We start from the raw sequence: 20,077 nt of genomic DNA on the forward strand, positions 1-20,077 counted from the left end.
CCAGCTAGTGAGAGATAGAGACAAGAAAATTGGTTGATTAAAATCAACATGGCCGAAGCAATGTTTTCATAAAAGAAGCAGTATTGTACGGGCACATGTTGAATTTGGGTTAGCCTACATGTGTTGCAGAGTATTTGAAAATCCGTAGGCATAAAAACATGCAAAGAAGAGTGATAGGTCCCTGTTGTGAATAATTATAGTCAAGTGGATAAATTGATTACTTATGTTTCACACTAGTTTTGCTGTTACAGCAGTCCCTCTCATGAACGGACACCCTTGGGCCAGTGCAAACCTGTCCGTACATTGCAGGTGGCCGGTCACGGGAGAGCCCCCCCCCCCCATCACACACACTCAGGCACACTGACGGACTGAGTGAGTCTTTGCTACTAGTGAACGAGCTGTACTTGTCCTAAAACAATAAGGTCTAACTACTACAACTTATAACTGAAAGGAAAAAAACTGTCCTGTAAAAATGACGTTAAATCAACGGTGTCAGAAAAAGAGAGATAAAAGAAATCCTCAAATTCCTGAGGATACAGGCACCCCATGAAAGCAGCCACGAACATACTCACAGAGGCACAAATGCTTGTGCAGATACTTTGCAAAAATATGAATTGAAAACCTGCATATGTGGTAATTTCTTTTTTGTGTGTGTGGCTTTATTGAATATTTCAGGCAGTGACTTTTCCCTGTCCAGTTTTCTCTTTCGTCTCTTACCCCTTGCTTACCCACCCCCACCCCCTTACCCTCCACTCCCTTTACCCAGCAAGGCAGAGTACACATTTTCTAAAAGGAAGACTACTCCTCTTCAATTATATCCAGAGATCTTCCAGCTGTCTCCACCATAAGCCAAGCGGTCGAGTCTTATACCCCTTTTCCACACAACCGTTCTAGATCCCGTTCCCGTACCGACCAAGGAACGGTGCGGGCACGGGAGGGATCGGGACAGAACCGCAATAAACGTAACTGATCGTTAACGGAACTGCTTTGAACCGTAGGGTCGGTAGGGACGGCTGAGTTTGGGCTGCATGTTCAAATGTTTAGCCGTTCCCCTCCCGATCAGAATGAACAGTAATGGAACCTCAACCCATCGGTAACGGAACGCTTGCATCATTCAAGGAACTTAAAACAACGGTAACGCAACGGTAGCGCTCTCACACACTGAGTTGTCATACCCGCATTCCACACATCCGTTCTAGGTCCCGTTCCCTTACCGACCAAGGACGGCTGCCACTATGCCTATGGTCAGACGCTGCTGAAAGATGCCAAAAACGGCCGTTTGTGCAGCGTTCCATTGTTGTGGCAGCATTCCTTGGTTGGTTCGGGAACGGGACAAAGAACGGTTGTGTGGAATGGGGGTATAACTTTTGACACCGACAAACTGAAGAATGAACAGATCTATGAGGTAACCGTCTCAATGGTCCAGGCTCAGGAAACAAAGAGTATAGATATGGCCTGGGGGCGATTGTAGCTTCCCTTCTTCGTGTCCGATAGACAAGGACAATAAATAGTAGAGCATAGTGCAATTTCATGTTGGCATCTTCTCCACTGAAAGCTATTACCCAAAGACTGAAGACCAAAGTGCTTTACCCCACTTCTGACCCGAATCACCCCCCTCCTGCTAGGTACACGTGCACTCAAGTTAACCTCTGCTTTGACTGACCTGTGTGCCAGGAGTCGGATGAGAGAGAGAGAGCGAGAGCGAGAGCGAGAGCGAGAGAGAGAGAGAGAGAGAGAGAGAGACACACACACACACACACACACACACACACACACACACACACACACACACACACACACATTAATGTATGTTTGTATCCACTGATTAAACGAGAGCGCACACACAGGGATTTGTTGCCCAAGAAAGATTATTCAAACAGTTTATCGATGTTATACACAAAACCGCGAGAATTAAACAGGTTTCTTCTGTACAAGAAACAAAGAACCTTTTACTGAACACGAGTGTCTGTGTTCCCTCCCCAGCAATCCCTGTCCCCCAGCCCTACAGTCAAGGTCGTCTTTATCAGAACGTGATAAGGAAACCGCTGCTTGCGTCCACACGTTTCGAAATATGTGTACACCCAACAACCCCCCCCCCCCCCCCCCTGGCCATCCAATGTACCTCTCAGAGAAAAAAAATGTGGACTTTACACCCCTGCCTTCAGTTGGAACCCCCCCCCCCCTCAAACGAACTTGGTCCGGCCCTGTACACTATATGTATTTATCTTTCATGTGATAAAGTCTAGTAGTACACGCGTTGCCTGATAGTGTCAACACAATACTAAGCGTTTTCTGTTTCTTTAAGCTTCTTTTAAGAAGTGATAGTGCTATTTTGACATTTCTGATATCTCCTTGTTTCCAATATGAAGCCACGAAACCAAAAGTAGGCTATCCTACTTTAAAGAAGTCATAGTGCTACAAGGGAGGATCAGTTTATTTGTAAAGGAGGTGGGTTGGGTGCTCTTGGAATCCAAAAGTGTACATCGAGGGCTAGGGGGTCCGGGGGCATGACCCCTCCCCCCCCCCCCCCGAAAATGTGTGTTGTCTGAAGAAGCAAAATGGTGCTATCTGGTGCCATCTGAGCTTAGAACTTGCCACGGAATCATCTTAACAAGTTCCAAAGTAAAAAACTCATCTTTTTGTTTTGTTTTTAGCTTGAGGTGGGTACAGGGCGTGCACCCTGTGCACCTGTGCTGTTCTGAAATTTAGTATATTCCTTGTTTACAATATGAAGCCACTAACCAAAAGTAGAGTATCCTTCAAACGTATAAACCCCGACGACTCAAGTTCGTCCACTGCAGCAAATTCTCCGTCTCGTACGGATCTACTGACTAAGTGACGCATGAACTTAGAGGCAGTGCAAGTTAGGTATACATATAAAGAAGGGTAACTCCTTTTAAGTGTGACGAGTGAACTCAGTGAATGCAGTTTATATATAGGATAATTGCGACTTCCCTCTGTGCTACCGTAGGTATTTCAGTGTTTTCAGCTTGTGTGTGAGTGTGTTAATATGTGTGTGTGTGTGTGTGTGTGTGTGTGTGTGTGTATGTGTGTGTGTGTATGTGTGTCACAGTGTCTGTGTGTGTGAGTGAGTGTGTGTATATGTGTGTGTGTGTGTGTAGGTGTGTGTGTGTGTGTGTGTGTGTAGGTGTGTGTGTGTGTGTGTAGGTGTGTGTTTGGAAAATGTCTGCTAGACTTCAATACACCGTAGATGATCTGCACACGACGATTTGGACGTAACAGTATCAGGACGTTGACACAGTTTTCAATATACAGAGGACACATTTGTGACCCTCCACCACGAAATGAGTCGGATGTCACCTTGCGCGGTTCTGCGCTAGGCCTAATATACGTCCCGGGTGTGACAGGCATCAGTGTGAGGGTTACCTTAGTCCCAGGCTTATAACTAGAAAAGGTTTTGCTCTTTTCTAAAACGGTTTTTACCACGCACTGGATAGAGCATAACAAACTCTTTAAGAAAATGTAAAAATATAAAAATCATGCAAAGGTGACATGCGACTCATTCTGTGGTGGAGGGTCACACATTTTATGAAAGATACGCTTCCAAGAAATTAACTTTCGTTAATGCATCGTTTTGAAAACTAGCTCTTACTTACGAGCTTGTGAGGCATTCTGTTTTGTTGCTGGCGTTCAGCTAACTTTAATGGCGGTCCAAATGCAGATATGTATGGACTAGGAAGGTAAGAGCGCGGCAGCAAGTTATGTTATGCAAAGTAGGATGGTAAAACCAGCGTTAGTGAAACACAGCCACGAAAACTGACCAATAGCTTTCAAATTGAAGCTCATATTGTGATTACGCAAGCCACATGTTTATCCGAGTTGATCACATGCATGTATTACTAGCTCGTGCAAAATAAAAATAAAAATCGATGTATTTATTAATTGTTGTTGTTTTTGCATGTGTCCAGTGGTAATTCGTGTCGTGTGAATTAGTACTGCCATGACATGATAGTAGAATATACATTCTGATGCGTTGTTTGTGTAACTGTTTCTTGGTGTCAATCGAGAATAATATATGTGTCCTCCACCGCTATGAACATATGTATAACGTAAATCAATTAAACTCGTTACGATACTCCGTTATGGGAGTGTTGGCATAGAAGCCAAATACGTCAGAAGGGACAGCATAGAGCGCCTATCCTAATGAGACATGTGGCTGTGTAAGTAGGATAGAACGGTAATGTGAATACTTTTTGTTGTGTGTGCAAAGCTTGAACGCAGACTGCCCTCAATTCCTGAGAACAATTGTATTTAGCCGAATTAGATATGAAGACAACTATCGTAGGCCACGAAGTTTACTTTGAAACGTGTGTTTTTGTCAGATAAGTTTTGTCTACGTTCGTGTTGCAGCAGTTCTTCTACGAAGAGGACCCTGGATAGAGCAGATTATCAACTACTAAGGACAAACCAATAACTACCAAATGTGCAAGTCATAATCTCCCATCATTCTGCTATTGTTTGGTGAAGACATTTTCTAAATATATCTTCGCAGTCAAAAATGGTATCAAAATGAAAATAGGGCTTTTTTGGACCACCCTGTAACTAATGTTTGTCTGTGTCAATAATCAACCGTTCCAACAACATTCCTTTCTTGGTTTTTGCTTCTGAATTTTGGAACGTTGGCAGTCTATTTATTTTTGAATTACTAAGAAACGTGTTCATTTTTGCAGTGTTTACTACAGAAACAGCTGACTGATACAGATGATACTATTGACTATTGCTAATAGATATCAAGAACATTAAAGAACGACATGAGCCTCACTAGAAAGCTAACCAATGCAATTACCATGACTGTCATCAATCCGATGCTGATGTAAATATCGACAACGTTGTTCTGCATTTACAAGAATCCATTTCTTGGGACAATGGCTACCGACAACCCGATACCGAACCATCATGAGGATACCAGTATCTTCAGAATCCTGATAGCCACAGACATTCACCTTGGCTTCAAGCATCAAGACCCAGTCAGGGGACACGATTCCATGGGCACGTTTGAGGAGGTCCTGCAGCTTGCTCGGGAACACCGTGCGGATTTCGTGCTGCTCGGTGGCGATCTCTTCCACGAAAACCGCCCGCCTCGGGCTGTCATGCACGGCTGCCTGCAGCTGCTGAAAAAATACTGCGTCGGAGAGGAACCCAAGACGTTCCAGGTCATTGATACCGAGAGAGATGAGGCCGGACCGTGTGGGACAGACGTAGCAGTTTCAACAGCGAGCTTCTCAGAAAGCGACACTTCGCTTACTACAAACAAGACTAAGGCGCTGCTACTGTCAACAAGTTCAAGCCCAGACCCCTTAACTCCACCTGCTAGTGGCTTCTCCGTGAGCTCCAGCTTCGCTCAGACCACGACCAGTTCCAAACCATCAAACATGAACATCTCCATGCCTGTTTTCTCCATTCATGGAAATCACGACGAGCCAACAGGACCTCTCAACCTGAGCGCGATGGACATTGTGGAGTGTGCAGGACTGGTCCATTACTTCGGCAAGACTACTTCCGTGAGTGAGATTGAGGTCAAGCCTGTGCTGCTGAAGAAAGGGACCACACAGTTGGCTCTGTACGGCATTGGGTCCATCAGGTTAGTTCTGCTCGCTTGTCGATCACGACGAGAGACAGAGAGAGAGAGAGAGAGAGAGAGAGAGAGAGTGAGACAGAGAGTGAGACAGAGAGTGAGACAGAGAGAGAGAGAGAAAGAGAGAGAGACGTAAGACGTAAGACATTTTATTGATTAAACACAGAAGGTGAGTGTTCGACATTAAGTTGTTTGTGGAAAAATTCCTTGCTAAACAACAACTTGCAAGCTTGCAATAGTATTTCGAACTATCAAGCTTGAGTTCCGTGTACTTTCTTTTTAAACACTATGACATTGGTTTTTTACTTCAAAGGTCAGACAAGCTGCATCAGATGTACGTCACAAATAAAGTGACAATGGAGCCGCCGCAGCAGGACAACGCCGAGGACTGGTTCAACATCCTTGTCCTGCACCAAAACAGAGTCCAACGAGCTCACCAAACCCACGTCAAGGAAAGCTTCATTCACGACTTCATCGACCTAGCCATCTGGGGCCACGAGCACGAAAGCTTGATGAAACCCACACCAGTAGCCGAAGGACGGAAGACGAAGATTCTTCAGCCCGGGAGCACGATCGCCACTCAGTTCAAGCAGAGCGAGACGAAGCAGAAACACGCGGCGTTGCTGACTGTGTGTGGTAGAGAGTTCCACCTGGAGCCTCTCCGGCTGGAGACTGTGCGCAAGATGTTCATCGTGGACCTGATACCACGGCTGATGCACGGGGAGACTGAGGACGACGAGGTGAACAGGCTGATGCAGGACTGCCAGAATAAGGTGGAGAAACTCTTGGGTAGGTTTTAACTTTACTCGGTGGAAACTATCTCAACTCTTAGAGAGTTTGTGTGTCTGTGCTACTTGTCTTGTGTTCTTTGTTCGCTTAATTCTCGCTTTTTAATGTCGTTGCTTTGCTTCGCATTTGTCATTCCTTATTTTCCCTCTTTTATGTTTATAAAAAAAAACCATTTGTGTTTAATTTCAACTTTCGCCAGCCGCGTAAAACAAACCCCAATGTTCCGGGTTGTGGAATGAAGAAATACAAATATTAAACTGATTTTTTTTGGTTGCTTGTTTGTTTGTTGTTGTATCATACAACTAAGAATTGTTTACCTCGAGGAAACGTTGGCGGTAGCAAAAGCCGACTCAGATTAAGACAAAGTCGTCTGCTGTTGTTGGATTTCCTTTGTTGAAGTCTTAACACACGTAAGAATTTCATGTTTTTGTTCGTATGCATGTTGGTATTGTTGTTGTTTTCAATCAGTTATTTTTGCAATGACATCTTCCTCAAATCTCAACATTTTTCCTTTTCAACAGAACGGCAGAGAGGACCCGGACAGCCACATGAGCCACTCATTCGCATCAAAGTTCAACATGAAAAATTTTTCTACAAAACTTTCAGCGCTACCAGGTTTGAAAAGTGTGGGGGAGGGTGTGGATGGATGGTTGTACATTTTACCAGGCCCTCTCTGGCTTCATGACTGTGTTGTTGTTGTTGTTGTTGTTGTTGTTGTTGTTGTTGTTGTTGTTGTTGTTGTTGTTGTTGTGTGTTTTTTGGGTGTTTTTTTAGTGTTTTTTTGGGGGGGAGGGGGGGGGGGGCTGTCAATGTACTCGCTTGCATTCCTAGATGAGTGTGGTTCTGTCTGTCATGTCTGTTTTCATGCCTGCCTGCCTGTCAATCACACTGGTTTGCCGTCGTGCTTTCCTGTCTTTGTTTATTCGGCTCACGTCCTGGCTGTCTGTTTGCAACTGTGCTTACGTAAGCCTTTCTGTTTATTTGCCCGCCATCTTCCCGGTTGGTCTTTCTTGCCTGCATGCTTTCAGCCCTTTGTGATGCCCCTTTTTACCTCTATCCCATCTTCCCCCGTCGCGATATAACCTTCGTGGTTGAAAATGACGTAAAACACCAAATAAAGAAAGAAAGAAAGCCCCTTTTTACCGTCTCTCTGACTGCATGCCTGCTTTTTGTTTGTGCTACATTATTTCTGTTTTTCCTAGCATCTGTCGGTTTCTGTGTTCTAAACATTTACTTGTAACCAAGAGCAACAGACGCTCGAATCATCTTTGGAGGCTTTGCCAGTAGTCCAACAGGAGTAAGTTTGGGTATTGATAGCTCTCTACAAAATCTGCAGTTGCTGAACTCGAACGTTGCAAGAGCATACTATGAAACAACAGCAGTCATTTCCTGTCACAAACACTTCCCCACATCTGACAAGGGTGTCCAACCGAACGAAACGTTCAGCTACTATAAATAGCTCGCACTCAAAGCCGGCAGACAACTCTGTCAGGGCAGAGCAGCTGTTGTAAAAGGGGGACTACTGCGTCACCCTGTCAACACGCTTAACAACAATACGGACCGTTCAAGAAAATCCTGCAGTTTTCGTCATGGAGGCACGTTGCTACAATGCATTATTTTGTCAGTGTGTTAGCTTTAAAACGCAAACTGATGAGCTCCGTCGTAGCACGTGCATCACACGTTTTTTACCCTGATCTGTTTTTCACCGATTTTATAATACTGTGCACGTGTTTAACAATACGCATTAAACAGTATGCTTAAAATGATTTTAGAGCAGCACTCAGAGTCCTTTCTTTCATATGAAAAGGCAAATTTCAATCAAATTATTGGACCTTTGAATTTTAGAAGTTTTTCTTTCTTAGTTTGTTTATTGCCCGATTCTTAACTTCTTCTTTTTGTTAATTTTTTTGTTTAAAGTATGTACATCAATTCTGTTCCAGGTTCGGGACACCTTTTGTTGGAAGGGTTGCCAACCCTCACAATATTGTTGTGTTTGGCAGGAAAGGGTCTGATCCGGAGAGTGACCTCAGTGGTACGTTCCAGAGATGTCTGTTTGAAATATAGCATTTTAGCTTTGGTTTCTTGTACGATTACACTTAAAACACAACACAAATACCCAGCTTACTGAGAGAGAGAGAGAGAGAGAGAGAGAGAGAGAGAGAGAGAGAGAGAGAGAGAGAGAGAGAGAGAGAGAGAGAGAGAGAGAGAGAGAGAGAGAGAGAGAGAGAGAGATGGTATTTGTTTTGTGTGAAGTACACGTCTAGCAGTAGTAGTTATTCTCTTACTAATACAAAGTCTGCACTAGTTTTAGTTAAGTTTATTTTCGCCTTTGGGGCTAAGCTTCCTGGTTCCATTTTTGAAAATTGTAAAACTATTTCCTAGATCTGGCACAACCCCACAAATCAGAGTTCCCGATGCTGACTTTGGAAGATTTGCTTTTGAAGGAGCTTCAGAAAGAGGTAACAACTCGTTCATTTCTCACGCACTTAGCAGTTAGTTATTCTTCAGAGCTGGGCATGGGTACCAGTGAAAACCATGTTACGCGAGTGATATTTTTTTAATTTAACTGAGATATTGTAACCATACCAATCGAGTTCATTAAAAAAATACTGTTTTCAAATATATCCTTGTCCTGATGAGAAAGAATGAGAAATACTTGCATATTTTGATTATCTACGTCCAGTACATTACAAGCATTTCAAAATACATCACTCGCGTGACATGAAAATCAGAGGATGAGACATGGAGTTCGATTTTTCTCTTGTTGCTCTTGTCGAGTCTTGAGCCCTGTCCTAGCTGATGTTGTTGCCATGCGAGTGGTCTTGTCTTGCATCTGGTTGTAGTTGTGTGAGAGGTAGAGGAGCGCAAGGTCGTCAGCGTATTTCTCTGATTAGTAATTTGTTCAGTACAGTGGAACCCCCCTTTTAAGACCCCCCCCCAATTTAAGACTCCCTCCCCTTTTTAGACCCTGTTTTGTCAGACTCTTTCTTCATAACCTCTGTATATTTACCCCCTTGTAAGACTCCCTCAATTTCAACACCTGATTTCCTCAGATTTTTTAAAGATTTTTGTTTATGTGGGTTCCACTGTATCTATAAAGATGGTAAAACAATGATGGATTATTGGAATACGGTACTTTCAGGACCTCCCTCCGCAGATCGTTCTGAAGAAGAAGGTTTTAGCGGCCATGAGAGATTATGTGCATCTAGAAAAGAGCGGGGCCATTTCCACCATTGTGAAGGAACAACTCGAAAGTGTTCAGGTTTGTAGTTGAGTGTGAGTTTGGTGTGACGGCCTCGGCTATGTTACTTGCAGTCTATGTTTTTTTCTACAATTTTTAGAAGTAAAGCAATTGTATAACACCATTATAAATATAACACTGGAACATTCGAAAGACAAACAGATTAATATTGTTTAAAAATAAAATAGCTTTAATGTTTTTGATTTTTAATTTCTTTATTGTTGGAATTGTCTTGGTTTACCGGTATAGCTCAGTGGGCACTGTGCTGATCTTGTGAGCCTCGGGTCACGAGTTTGAATCCGTGCTGGGACGGACACGGGTTAACTTCGTGTGCAGACTCAGAGAAGGGGTATCCATTTCCCAACCCCGTGTCTCCACTGTGGCACCTTAAAGACCAACCAGAGTGCACACTTTTTATTGTGCCACTGGAAAGGGCTTTATAACAGGACCGCAAAAATATAATTATATCAAGTTCCATCTCCTCCGATCGCGCGTAATTGGCTATTGAAAGTTCTCATTCTCACCTGCAATTAACTATAAGGGAAGCAATCTTAAAATTTTGCCATCGCTTAACTCCCCTGGCTTGTGACGTTAAACGTGGAACACACTGAGCGAGCAAACATGGCGTCAAGCGAAGCAGAGAGAGACGTTGCATTGCAACTCTCTTGTGAAAGCAGCGATTTCGACTCGGATTTAGAGATTAACGTGTTTCAAACACAATCACAATCTTGTGGAGCCCCTCAGCCATACCAGTTTGAGCCTCAGATTTCGAGTAGCGACGATCTCGACCATTCTGCCAGAAGCACAGATGGCTGTTTACATCTAAAAATGCAAACACCTGAGTAGCGCCAATCTTGTTGTTGCTAGCTTAATTTCCACTGGGAGGAAGCGACCCGAATTTTCCAGAGATGGGATAATAAATGAATGGAAATAAAAGACAGAAAAGAAAATAACAATCACCAATAGCTCTTTCGCCAGCGAAGCAAAGAAGCAAGTTTCATTTACATTGCTTTTGTTTTCTACCGTTTTAAGAAAAAAATCAAAAGCAGCGAGCATCTTCTCAGTACGACGGAAAGCCTGATGGATTGGATCGACGAAGCGATCCGGACGCATCGTGAAGGAATAGAAGGGACGACTGCCTGTGCCGAGGAAGCAACTGTCATCCAAGCAGTTGCCCATGCTGCTTCTGCTGGGTAAACTACGTTTCTGTAGTTCCTGACATAACACCGGTCTTTTTTGTGTGTGCATATTTATAGAGGTTACAACACGAGTGGTTTTTATCTAAAACATAGGTGAAACACTAGACGTGTTTTGTGTGTGTGTGTGTGTGTGTGTGTGGGGGGGGGGGGGGGGGTAACTACGAACTAGAACTACGAGTGGCAAAGTTACTGCCTTCATCGTTCCTTTTTTCTTGTATAAGAGATATTCTTTTAGTACAACTATATGTCTTCGTTATGGCATCTTCCAAATAACTTGTCTTTTGTCTTTTTACATTTAGTAAAGTTTTGACTAAATGTTTTTAACATAGAGGGGGAATCGAGACGATCGAGGGTCGTGGTGTATGTGTGTGTGCGTGTGTGTGTGTGTGTGTGTGTGTGTGTGTGTGTGTGTGTGTGTCTGTATCTGTGTCTGTGTCTGTGTCTGTGTGTCTGTCGGACTGTGTGTGTGTGTAGAGTGATTCAGACTAAATTACTGGACCGATCTTTATGAAATTTGACATGAGAGTTCCTGGGAATGATATCCCCGGACGCTTGTTTTATTTTTTCGACAAATGTCTTTCATGACGTCATATCCGGCTTTTTGTAAAAGTTGAGGCCTCATTATTCAATCAAATTGATTGAAATTTTGGCAAAGCAATCTTCGACGAAGGCCGGTCTTCGGTATTGCATTTCAGATTGGTGGCTTAAAATATAATTAATGAATTTGGTCATTAAAAATCGGAAACTTGTCATTAAAATTTTTTTTAAACGATCCAAAAACAATTTCATCTTATTCTTTGTCATTTTCTGATTCCAAAAACATATACATATGTTATATTTGGATTACAAACAAGCTCTGAAAATTAAAAATATGAAAATTATGATTAAAATTAATTTTCCGAAATCGATTTAGAAACAATTTCATCTTATTCCTTGTCGGTCCCTGATTCCAAAAACATATTGTTATGATATGTTTGGATTAAAAACAAACTCAGTACGCTAAAAAGAATAGAGATACAAAAAAGCGTGTTATCCTACTCAGCGCGACCACTACCGCACTATTCTGGCTTGTCGATTTCACAGCCTTTGCCACGAGCGGTGGACTGACGAAACTACGAGTATGCGGTCTTGGCGAAAAAATGCAGTGCGTTCAGTTTCATTCTGTGAGTTTGACAGCTTGACTAAATGTTGTTATTTCGCCTTACGCGACTTGTTCTTTGTTTTGTTCTTGTTGTTTTCTTTGCTTGTTTGTTTGTTTGTTATTGTTTTGTGTGTGTTTTCCCCTCTTCCTCTGGCTTCTTAGACTGTTCAATAATAGCTTTCAATTTAAGATAAGTTGTATTTCTTAAACGTCTAAGAGAAGGGGTCAAAGATCTGTCCGAATTTGTAAAAACTGTCGTTTACTTTTTCTTTTCCTCCCAGCGAAGACGATGACGATGATTCATTTCCACACGCTGCACGTTCCATGAATAAATCCTCTACCGCCAAGCGGGTAGACAGTACTGCTCCGTCTTACAATCGAAACTACCCCTCCAGTCCGCAGAAGAAATTCCAGACTCGTGCCAACTTGCAGAGCAGCACTTCTTCACCAGCAATATCCGCAAGGCCCATACAGACATTAAAAGAACGGTCAACAATTTCTGGTCTCGAGACAACCGCTGATAAGGGATTGAAAAGATATTCGACAAATGCAAGCCTAGCAGCAAGTCCTGACAAAATCTTAAAAAGATCCCCGACAGCTGGCTCCCTTCTTCCAAGTCCTGTCCCTGAGCAGTCGTCAAAAGCAGCTCCTGGCGTTTCCAATACCAGCGATGGAAGATCACTTGCTACTGAATTTAACACAGATACAGTCAAATCGAGATGTAAGACACCTTATTGTCCCTATGCCATATTCAGACGGTTTGCATCCTCGCGGCCTGGCCCAAGTAAAAAGCCTATTTCTATCTCTCCGGTGCATACACCAACAACAAACACCACAACTTCAGAAAATGCGCAGTCGCCAAACTCAAAGATGACTACATCCCACCTTGAAAGCAACTCGCTAGTGAACTCTGAGCGAGTCACATTGGCACGAAATCTATCAACACAAAACGCGACAGCTGTAGCAGATACATCTACACAGGACCGCCAAAGAGGCTTAGCCCTGGGATCCATGTCTGCTGAAAGTATCAACAGCAATTCTAGCAGACATCCTGATGTCAGCTTCCTTGCCAGCGGCCAGGACTCAGAGGATGACGACCTGTATATACTGGATGACTCCAGTTCTGGACAAATCTGGAAACCCACCAACAAATGATCCTGATGTGACAGGGTGACCAGTCACCAACTATAGAGTAAGCTGTTGTCATTGTCCAGTTTAGTCTTTGTTGCCGATCAGTTTGTGTTGGGTGTCTATTCATTATCTGTTAACAAAAAGTACTGGTGTGCACAAGCCGTGTCCAGCCAGCTGCAGACAATTAAATCTCCTGCTGGGTGAAGGAAGTTCCTTATCTCTTTTTGAAGTGGGCGGTGCACTTGTCAGATGCTTGCCGTGGACGAGACCTTGGGCCCCCAGGTGGTCGTTATGTAATGTGCCGCCAGCCAGACTGGGTATCTTGGGCCAGCCGGGGTTTGTCAAGTGGGTGTCATTCCTTTTGATCGGGTAGATCATAGGAGATGCCAGGTGGCTTGGAAGGTTTTGGTCCCTTATCCCCCCACCCCCTTCTTTGTTTACTTGTTTGACCAATGCGATGTCAGTTTTGTTAGCTAACTGTTGATTGGATGTTGTGACTCTAGCTAAAGTTGAATTCTGTGTGTACATGCTAGAGTCTGGGAGAGAACTCTTGAGAGACACGGGAGAGAGTGGACGTTTTTTTTTGCTAGCGTGCTCCACTGACTGTGGAGATGTAGTTCAATTAAGTACTTGTGGCTTATAGCCACCGGCTTCGGTCGGGTTGGCGAAGAGGAGGAGGGAGGATCGAGAGACACAGAAATAAAGTGTGCCATGCCAGTATACTGCTGTTGTTGTCACAATGTCATCTGTTGTGGATGAAATGGAGAGAAAGACGTGTATGTCTTTGTACGTGTGTGTGTCCACGTGAGTGAAAGTCCAGTGAGTCCGTAACACAAGAGAAGAGAAACCAAAGAACATTCTTTTCCGAACCTCTACACTGACTTTCAGGCAACTATCGTTATCCCCAGACATACTATGGAATGCAACATTTCCATGGAAACTACAGACGTTGATGTTGAGACAGACGTTGATGTTGAGACAGACGTTGATGTTGAGAAGAAATCCAAAAACAGAAAGACAGCTAACGTTCCAAAATTCAGAATCAAAAGCCAAGAATTGTAGGCTATTGGAACGTTTAATTATTGACAAAACAAAACGTTATATTAACAGTATGTCCACCCAATAGTCTTTTAAGCAGACAGACAGACAAACACAAATGGTTTTAACGTTTAACGTTGATGTTCAGTTGCACTCCAATCATATTACTCCAGTACTTCTTGCAACATACTCCAAGATTAAAATCGGCCTAGAGCAAAGACTGCTTTATTTCATGCTCACGTATTCGTTTAAGCTTCTGTTTACACTATCAGCTCGATGCCACTTGGAATAACAAGTCGCGTAAGGCGAAATTACTACATTTAGTCAAGCTGTGGAACTCACAGAATGAAACTGAACGTAGTCCGCCGCGAGTGCAAAAGGCAGTGAAAGTGACGAGCCTGTTTGGCGCGGCAGCGGTTGCGCTGTGCTTCATAGCACGCTTTACTGTACCTCTCTTCGTTTTAACTTTCTGAGCGTGTTTTTAATCCAAACATATCATATCTATATGTTTTTTGAATCAGGAACCGACAAGGAATAAGATGAAATAGTTTTTAAATCGATTTCGGAAATTTAATTTTGATCATAATTTTTATATTTTTAATTTTCAGAGATTGTTTTTAATCCAAATATAACATATGTATATGTTTTTGGAATCAGAAAATGACGAAGAATAAGATGAAATTGTTTTTAGATCGTTTAATAAAAAAATAATTTAAATTACAAGTTTCCGATTTTTAATGACCAAACTCACTCATTAGTTTTTAAGCCACCAAGCTGAAATGCAATACCAAACCCCGGCCTTTGTCGAAGATTGCTTGGCCAAAATTTCAATCAATTTAATTGAAAAATGAGGGTGTGACAGTGCCGCCTCAACTTTTACAAAAAGCCGGATATGACGTCATCAAAGGTATTTATCAAAAAAAGAAGAAAAAAAATGTCCGGGAATATCATACCCAGGAACTCTCATGTCAAATTTCATAAAGATCGGCCCAGTAGTTTAGTCTGAATCGCTCTACACACACACATACACGCACACACACACACTAACACACACATACACCACACCCTCGTCTCGATTCCCTCCCCCCCCCCCCCCCCTACGTTAAAACATTTAGTCAAAACTTGACTAAATGTAAAAACGTATGAACTGCTTGAACCTGTAGAAGGGAATTATCAACGAGGTATTTGTGCTCACTGTCAAACCAGTTTTAAAACTGTGTGAGAAAATACAACTAGAATATTGAATTTCAGACAGAGAACCTGAATTACTGAGCACAGGACTTGCTGTGCAATTCAGAAACGAACCTGCATACTTGAACAATCCTACTTTCTGTTTCCTTTTCGACGAAAAAAATTGTCCGCTGAGAAGTGGTGCAATCTACTGCACACTTAATTAACTATCAGTGGAAGCGATAGGGTCGTTTTCGGTTTTGCCGCCACAAAATTACTTGAACCTATCCTGAAGATTCTGTGTCAGTGTGCTTAAGAAACTATATGCACCTCAAGACTAAACCGGCACATTTGGGGAGAAAAATACCAATCTACTTTCTGTTCCCTTTTCGACGAAGGAAATGTCCGCTCAGAAATGGGGGCAGCTGGTGTATTGCACAACTAAGTTAACAGATACGTGTACTGAAGTTGATTTACGGAATCCCCGATAGAAAATTACAGTCTGTTCATTTTGGGTTTGGGGGGGGGGGGGGGTAATGACTTGACACCCATAACAATCGTCAAAGGTGTGTAATAAATTTATGTCGCTTTTGTGTTCGAACATTTTACGACACATTCGTCGCTAATGGAATGAGTTGAGTGTAACACAATCCTGGCGTGCTACAGGCATACACGTTTGATCGAACGGAAGAGAATAATCATTTTATGTTTAATAACGTCTGTGATGTATCCGTCCGAGTAATTGGACGAAATGTCAGTTTCGTACCTGCTCTTCTTGCGCTTATTGTTTACATACGTGAGCCGCGTGCCTGCCGGTCGGATTCTTTTCTGCGTTGTTCCCGCACCGACAAACACAAATCGTAAGGGGCAGATTATATATGGCCGGTCTAAAAATAGCAACACTTCATCTTTAAGCATACAGGTATGTATGTAACAGCACGCAGCTGAGGCGTGAGGTGCATTGCGAAACAAGAATCAAATCAATAAAATCTGGAGTGACACAGACACAACCTGACCTAACGCAGTTCAATACGGATGAGAAGCAGTCACGCTCTCAACACTGACACCGCCGAGTTTTCCTTGAAACCTTGCTGCTACCTGTCGAGGACAGAGAAATTAAGGTATGACATGCATGTATTTAAATGCAATTGTATAAGTCGCTGGATCAAATTTAGCGGACATAATTTTCTAGCCGGCATCCTTTAAAACACTATTAACTTGTAGCAGTCTCGTGAACAGCAGCACATGTTTTGGTGGTACATTTAGCTTGATGCATAATCACCATGGGAGGCCTATCACAAAACTTCAAAAGTGGTAGGCTCAAGGTAACGTTTCTGGTTAGGTAGTCAGTGGTTTTTGTGTGTGCTTAAGTGTTATAAATCTCAAAGGTTTGCGCTGCGAATCGCCATTACTGAATTTCTTAGCAAAGTCGCAGCTGGCTGTTTTCGGTTTGTGCAACTTCCGTTTGTCAGATCAAAAGCGTACCGTAACCTCCCAAACCGGTACGCTTACGCGCTGAACTTCTCAGCTCACTATAACAATGCTTAGGAGCGGCAACATCAGATTCGTATTCTATTTTATAGTTAGTAGCTTGATGCTTTTTAACGTACCTTCAACCTATATATTGCTATGCGGGATCGATTTAATAGTTGTGTTCAGTTTACATGGTGATTTTCGTGTTTGAAATAATATACATTCAGGTCTATCACAGAAAACTGAAAGTTCTAAAAAGTTCGTGTCTTCTCAACTTGTTACTTCAAATCTTATTCAAAATCTTGATCTCCTTTAAATTGTGATTTATAGATAATAAAAACAAATTACGAAACATTATGTTTCTTTATGAGAGTGTTGGTGAAGCACTATCAGTGATCAGTCCGCCCTGGAATTGTCTTGAAAATCTTAGCTTTCTTTTTTTCATTTCTATTTAGTGTTTTTTGGTTGTGTTTCCAGATACTCCAGAATGATTCCGATAAAATGTGGAACCCTGCAAGAGCTCAAAGACATTGTACGGCAGCAAGCACCTCAATACGTTGGTTCCACGACAAACATTTCCAGTAGATCACGTCGACATATCCGGGAGAAACCTTTTTTACAAGGAAGAAGGATATTTTTAGGGAATTCATTTATCTTTATCCATGCAACCTGTGATTGCTCCTGTCAGATTGGTGCTAAAGGAACAACCAGTCCGTTTTGAACTGTCTGGTTGGTGTGCACACGTAGTGGGCCCAGTGAGATTGAACACTTTGTCTGTACATAGTTGTTGTGATATATGCGTGTGGAAGGAGTGTGAAGTTTTATGCATACACCATAACAAAATCCTGTGCTTTGCATTTGGTAAATAAACTGTTTGACTTGATGTACTATACAGACACAAAAAATATGAGATATGCTGAAAATCAGCTTTTGAAAACTTGCGACAAAGCGGGAGTATGCAGGAGAAACATTCAAAGAAGATCAAATCGAACATCTGAGTCAGGATATGTCTATGTAATAGTCTGACTTCCTGGTCTTATGATTGCAGAGCAAGTTGAGTACCCAGGGTCTGCATCTTTAATCTGCATCATTTGTAGACTAGCGTGAACCACAGCGCACTAACCATTTTTCTATGTACATTCGTACAATGATCAAAGAAAGGCCTTTCAACAGATTTTTAAATGGTTTTCCAAATGGTCGTTAAAGAAGCCTGTGCTTCTGAATCGTTACATAACATTCCTGTGTGCATGTTTCTGGTTGTTGGTTATTCATGTCCCTTTAACCTATTTACCTGTTCCTGACTTTCTTCTTCTTCTTCTTCTTCTGCGTTCGTGGGCTGAAACTCCCACGTACACTCGTGTTTTTTGCACGAGTGGAATTTTACGTGTATGACGGGTTTTTTACCCCGCCATTTAGGCAGCCATACGTCGTTTTCGGAGGAAGCATGCTGGGTATTTTCGTGTTTCTATAACCCACCGAACTCTGACATGGATTACAGGATCTTTTTCGTGCGCACTTGGTCTTGTGCTTGCGTGTACACACGGGGGTGTTCGGACACCGAGGAGAGTCTGCACACAAAGTTGACTCTGAGAAATAAATCTCTCGCCGAACGTGGGGACGAACTCACGCTGACAGCGGCCAACTGAATACAAATCCAGCGCGCTACCGACTAAGCTACGCCCACCTGTTCCTGACATTGTCTTCACCTCTCTCTCGCATGAAGTCTAAAGCTGTGCGAAAAGAGCTTAACTTTTAGTATACTTCTGCCACATTACAAGTTGGCGTTTTGTAATTTCATCTTTATTTAAGTTGAGCTTTTGACACTCTTTAAGGAATAAGTGACTTTGTGTTTGCCCTGACATTCCTACGTGATTACGTGATTTAATATTAACTTTGTTTCACTTCTATTGTGGTTTATATATGTCATTTTCTCATATTTGTACACTCTTTTTTTCGTACCTGCTCTTTTTGTGCTTGTTTTCAAGTACTGTTTACATGTAAATAAAATCAGTGAACATCGCTTTTTTCCTTTGTTTACTACTCATGTGGCTGTGACTGTGCGTGTCTGTATCTTGATACTACTGTTCGGGTGGATCTGCACGTTGCAAGAAGCGCGTTTGGCAGCGTGTACACATGGTTTGCTGTACGAGCGCATGTACATAAATGGGTTCAGTTGTGCTTTTCCGTTCTCGGACTAATACTTGTGTGCACACATTAATCAACAAACATACACTCTAGCACATAGACACAGGCTTACGTACACACGTACAACTATAAACAAACACGCAGCATTTTCCGACGTTGCAGCTATGGTCTTTATTGTGCCATTGTCTCATGCAGATTTTACCAGCGTATCGGTACAATTCGATACTTCTACAGGTAGTGATGCAACAAATACGGAATGTAATCGAACATCTCTCTCTCTCTCTCTCTCTCTCTCTCTCTCTCTCTCTCTCTCTCTCTCTCTCTCTCTCTCTCTCTTGTTGTGTGCGGGTCACTAATGTGTGTGTTTGTGTGTGTGTGTGTGTGTGTGTGTGTACGTTGTGCGTGCGTGCGTGCGCGAACGCGTGACGTGTGTGTGTGTGTGTGTTTGTGTGTGTGTGTGTGTGTGTGTGTGTGATTGTGTGTGTGTGTCACGTGTGTGTGTGTGTACGCGTGTGTGTGTGTGTGTGTGTGTGTGTGTGCGTGCGTGTGCGTGCGTGTGTGTGTGTGTGGATAGTTACCCCCCTTGTACACTATTGTTTTCTTTTTGTCTACCTGTCTAAAGAAAAAAATAAACTGAACTAAATTGCAAAGGCGTACAAGACAAAAACCATACATTGTGGACCAATAATTCCATTGGCCTCCCTCCTCAAACAATACAGAAATCTTCCACAAGAATGAATCGGTTGTGAGAGCCAGCACTAATTTGTAATCAAATGCCTCCCCTTACCATTTAGCAGATCAAGCGTGCAATTTGGGACTACTTCATTTACGGTCCGTGAAGCTTTTTGTTTCGTCTCGAGCTCTGTGAATAGGAAGGCCTACTGCATGTTTCAGACCTCTCACGGCTGTACAGCGATAGGTACTAATATAAAGACTATAGTAGACAATGAAGGTCTCGGATTTCCTCCTTCGTGGCTTCGCTCACAGTGAAGCCTGTGTTCAATGTCGTGGTTTCTTCTACAAATGCGATGTAAGCTTACTCTGGCACACGCAAGCACGCATCTGCGCACGCTGACATCCACGCATCCGCGCGCACACACACACATTAGCTCGTGTCGTCTCGAATTAGCTTCAGATTGATACAATTTATTTCT

General features: G+C 42.7%; 1 protein-coding gene across 1 annotated transcript; it reads left to right on the plus strand.

Annotated features, from left to right (window-relative positions):
• The first annotated feature begins 4,695 nt into the window (after positions 1–4,695).
• On the plus strand, positions 4,696–10,823 carry LOC138957186 (double-strand break repair protein MRE11-like). Its single transcript, XM_070328348.1, has 7 exons — positions 4,696–5,602; positions 5,910–6,385; positions 6,907–7,000; positions 8,326–8,417; positions 8,768–8,844; positions 9,528–9,647; positions 10,659–10,823. The coding sequence occupies exons 1-7, from the start codon at positions 4,887–4,889 to the stop codon at positions 10,821–10,823; spliced, it is 1,740 nt and encodes a 579-aa protein (XP_070184449.1). The 5' UTR covers positions 4,696–4,886.
• The last annotated feature ends 9,254 nt before the right edge of the window (positions 10,824–20,077 follow it).

This window comes from Littorina saxatilis, linkage group LG2 (genome assembly GCF_037325665.1).
Source record: "Littorina saxatilis isolate snail1 linkage group LG2, US_GU_Lsax_2.0, whole genome shotgun sequence".
NCBI classification, from domain to species: domain Eukaryota; kingdom Metazoa; phylum Mollusca; class Gastropoda; order Littorinimorpha; family Littorinidae; genus Littorina; species Littorina saxatilis.

Excerpts from the sequence above, each read along its gene's own strand:
- LOC138957186 (XM_070328348.1), top strand. The coding sequence starts at position 4,887 with ATGGCTACCGACAACCCGATACCGAACCATCATGAGGATACCAGTATC. Across the intron at positions 6,386-6,906 it reads TAAGGTGGAGAAACTCTTGG|AACGGCAGAGAGGACCCGGA; the intron begins GTAGGTTTTAAC and ends CCTTTTCAACAG. Across the intron at positions 9,648-10,658 it reads AACAACTCGAAAGTGTTCAG|AAAAAAATCAAAAGCAGCGA; the intron begins GTTTGTAGTTGA and ends TACCGTTTTAAG.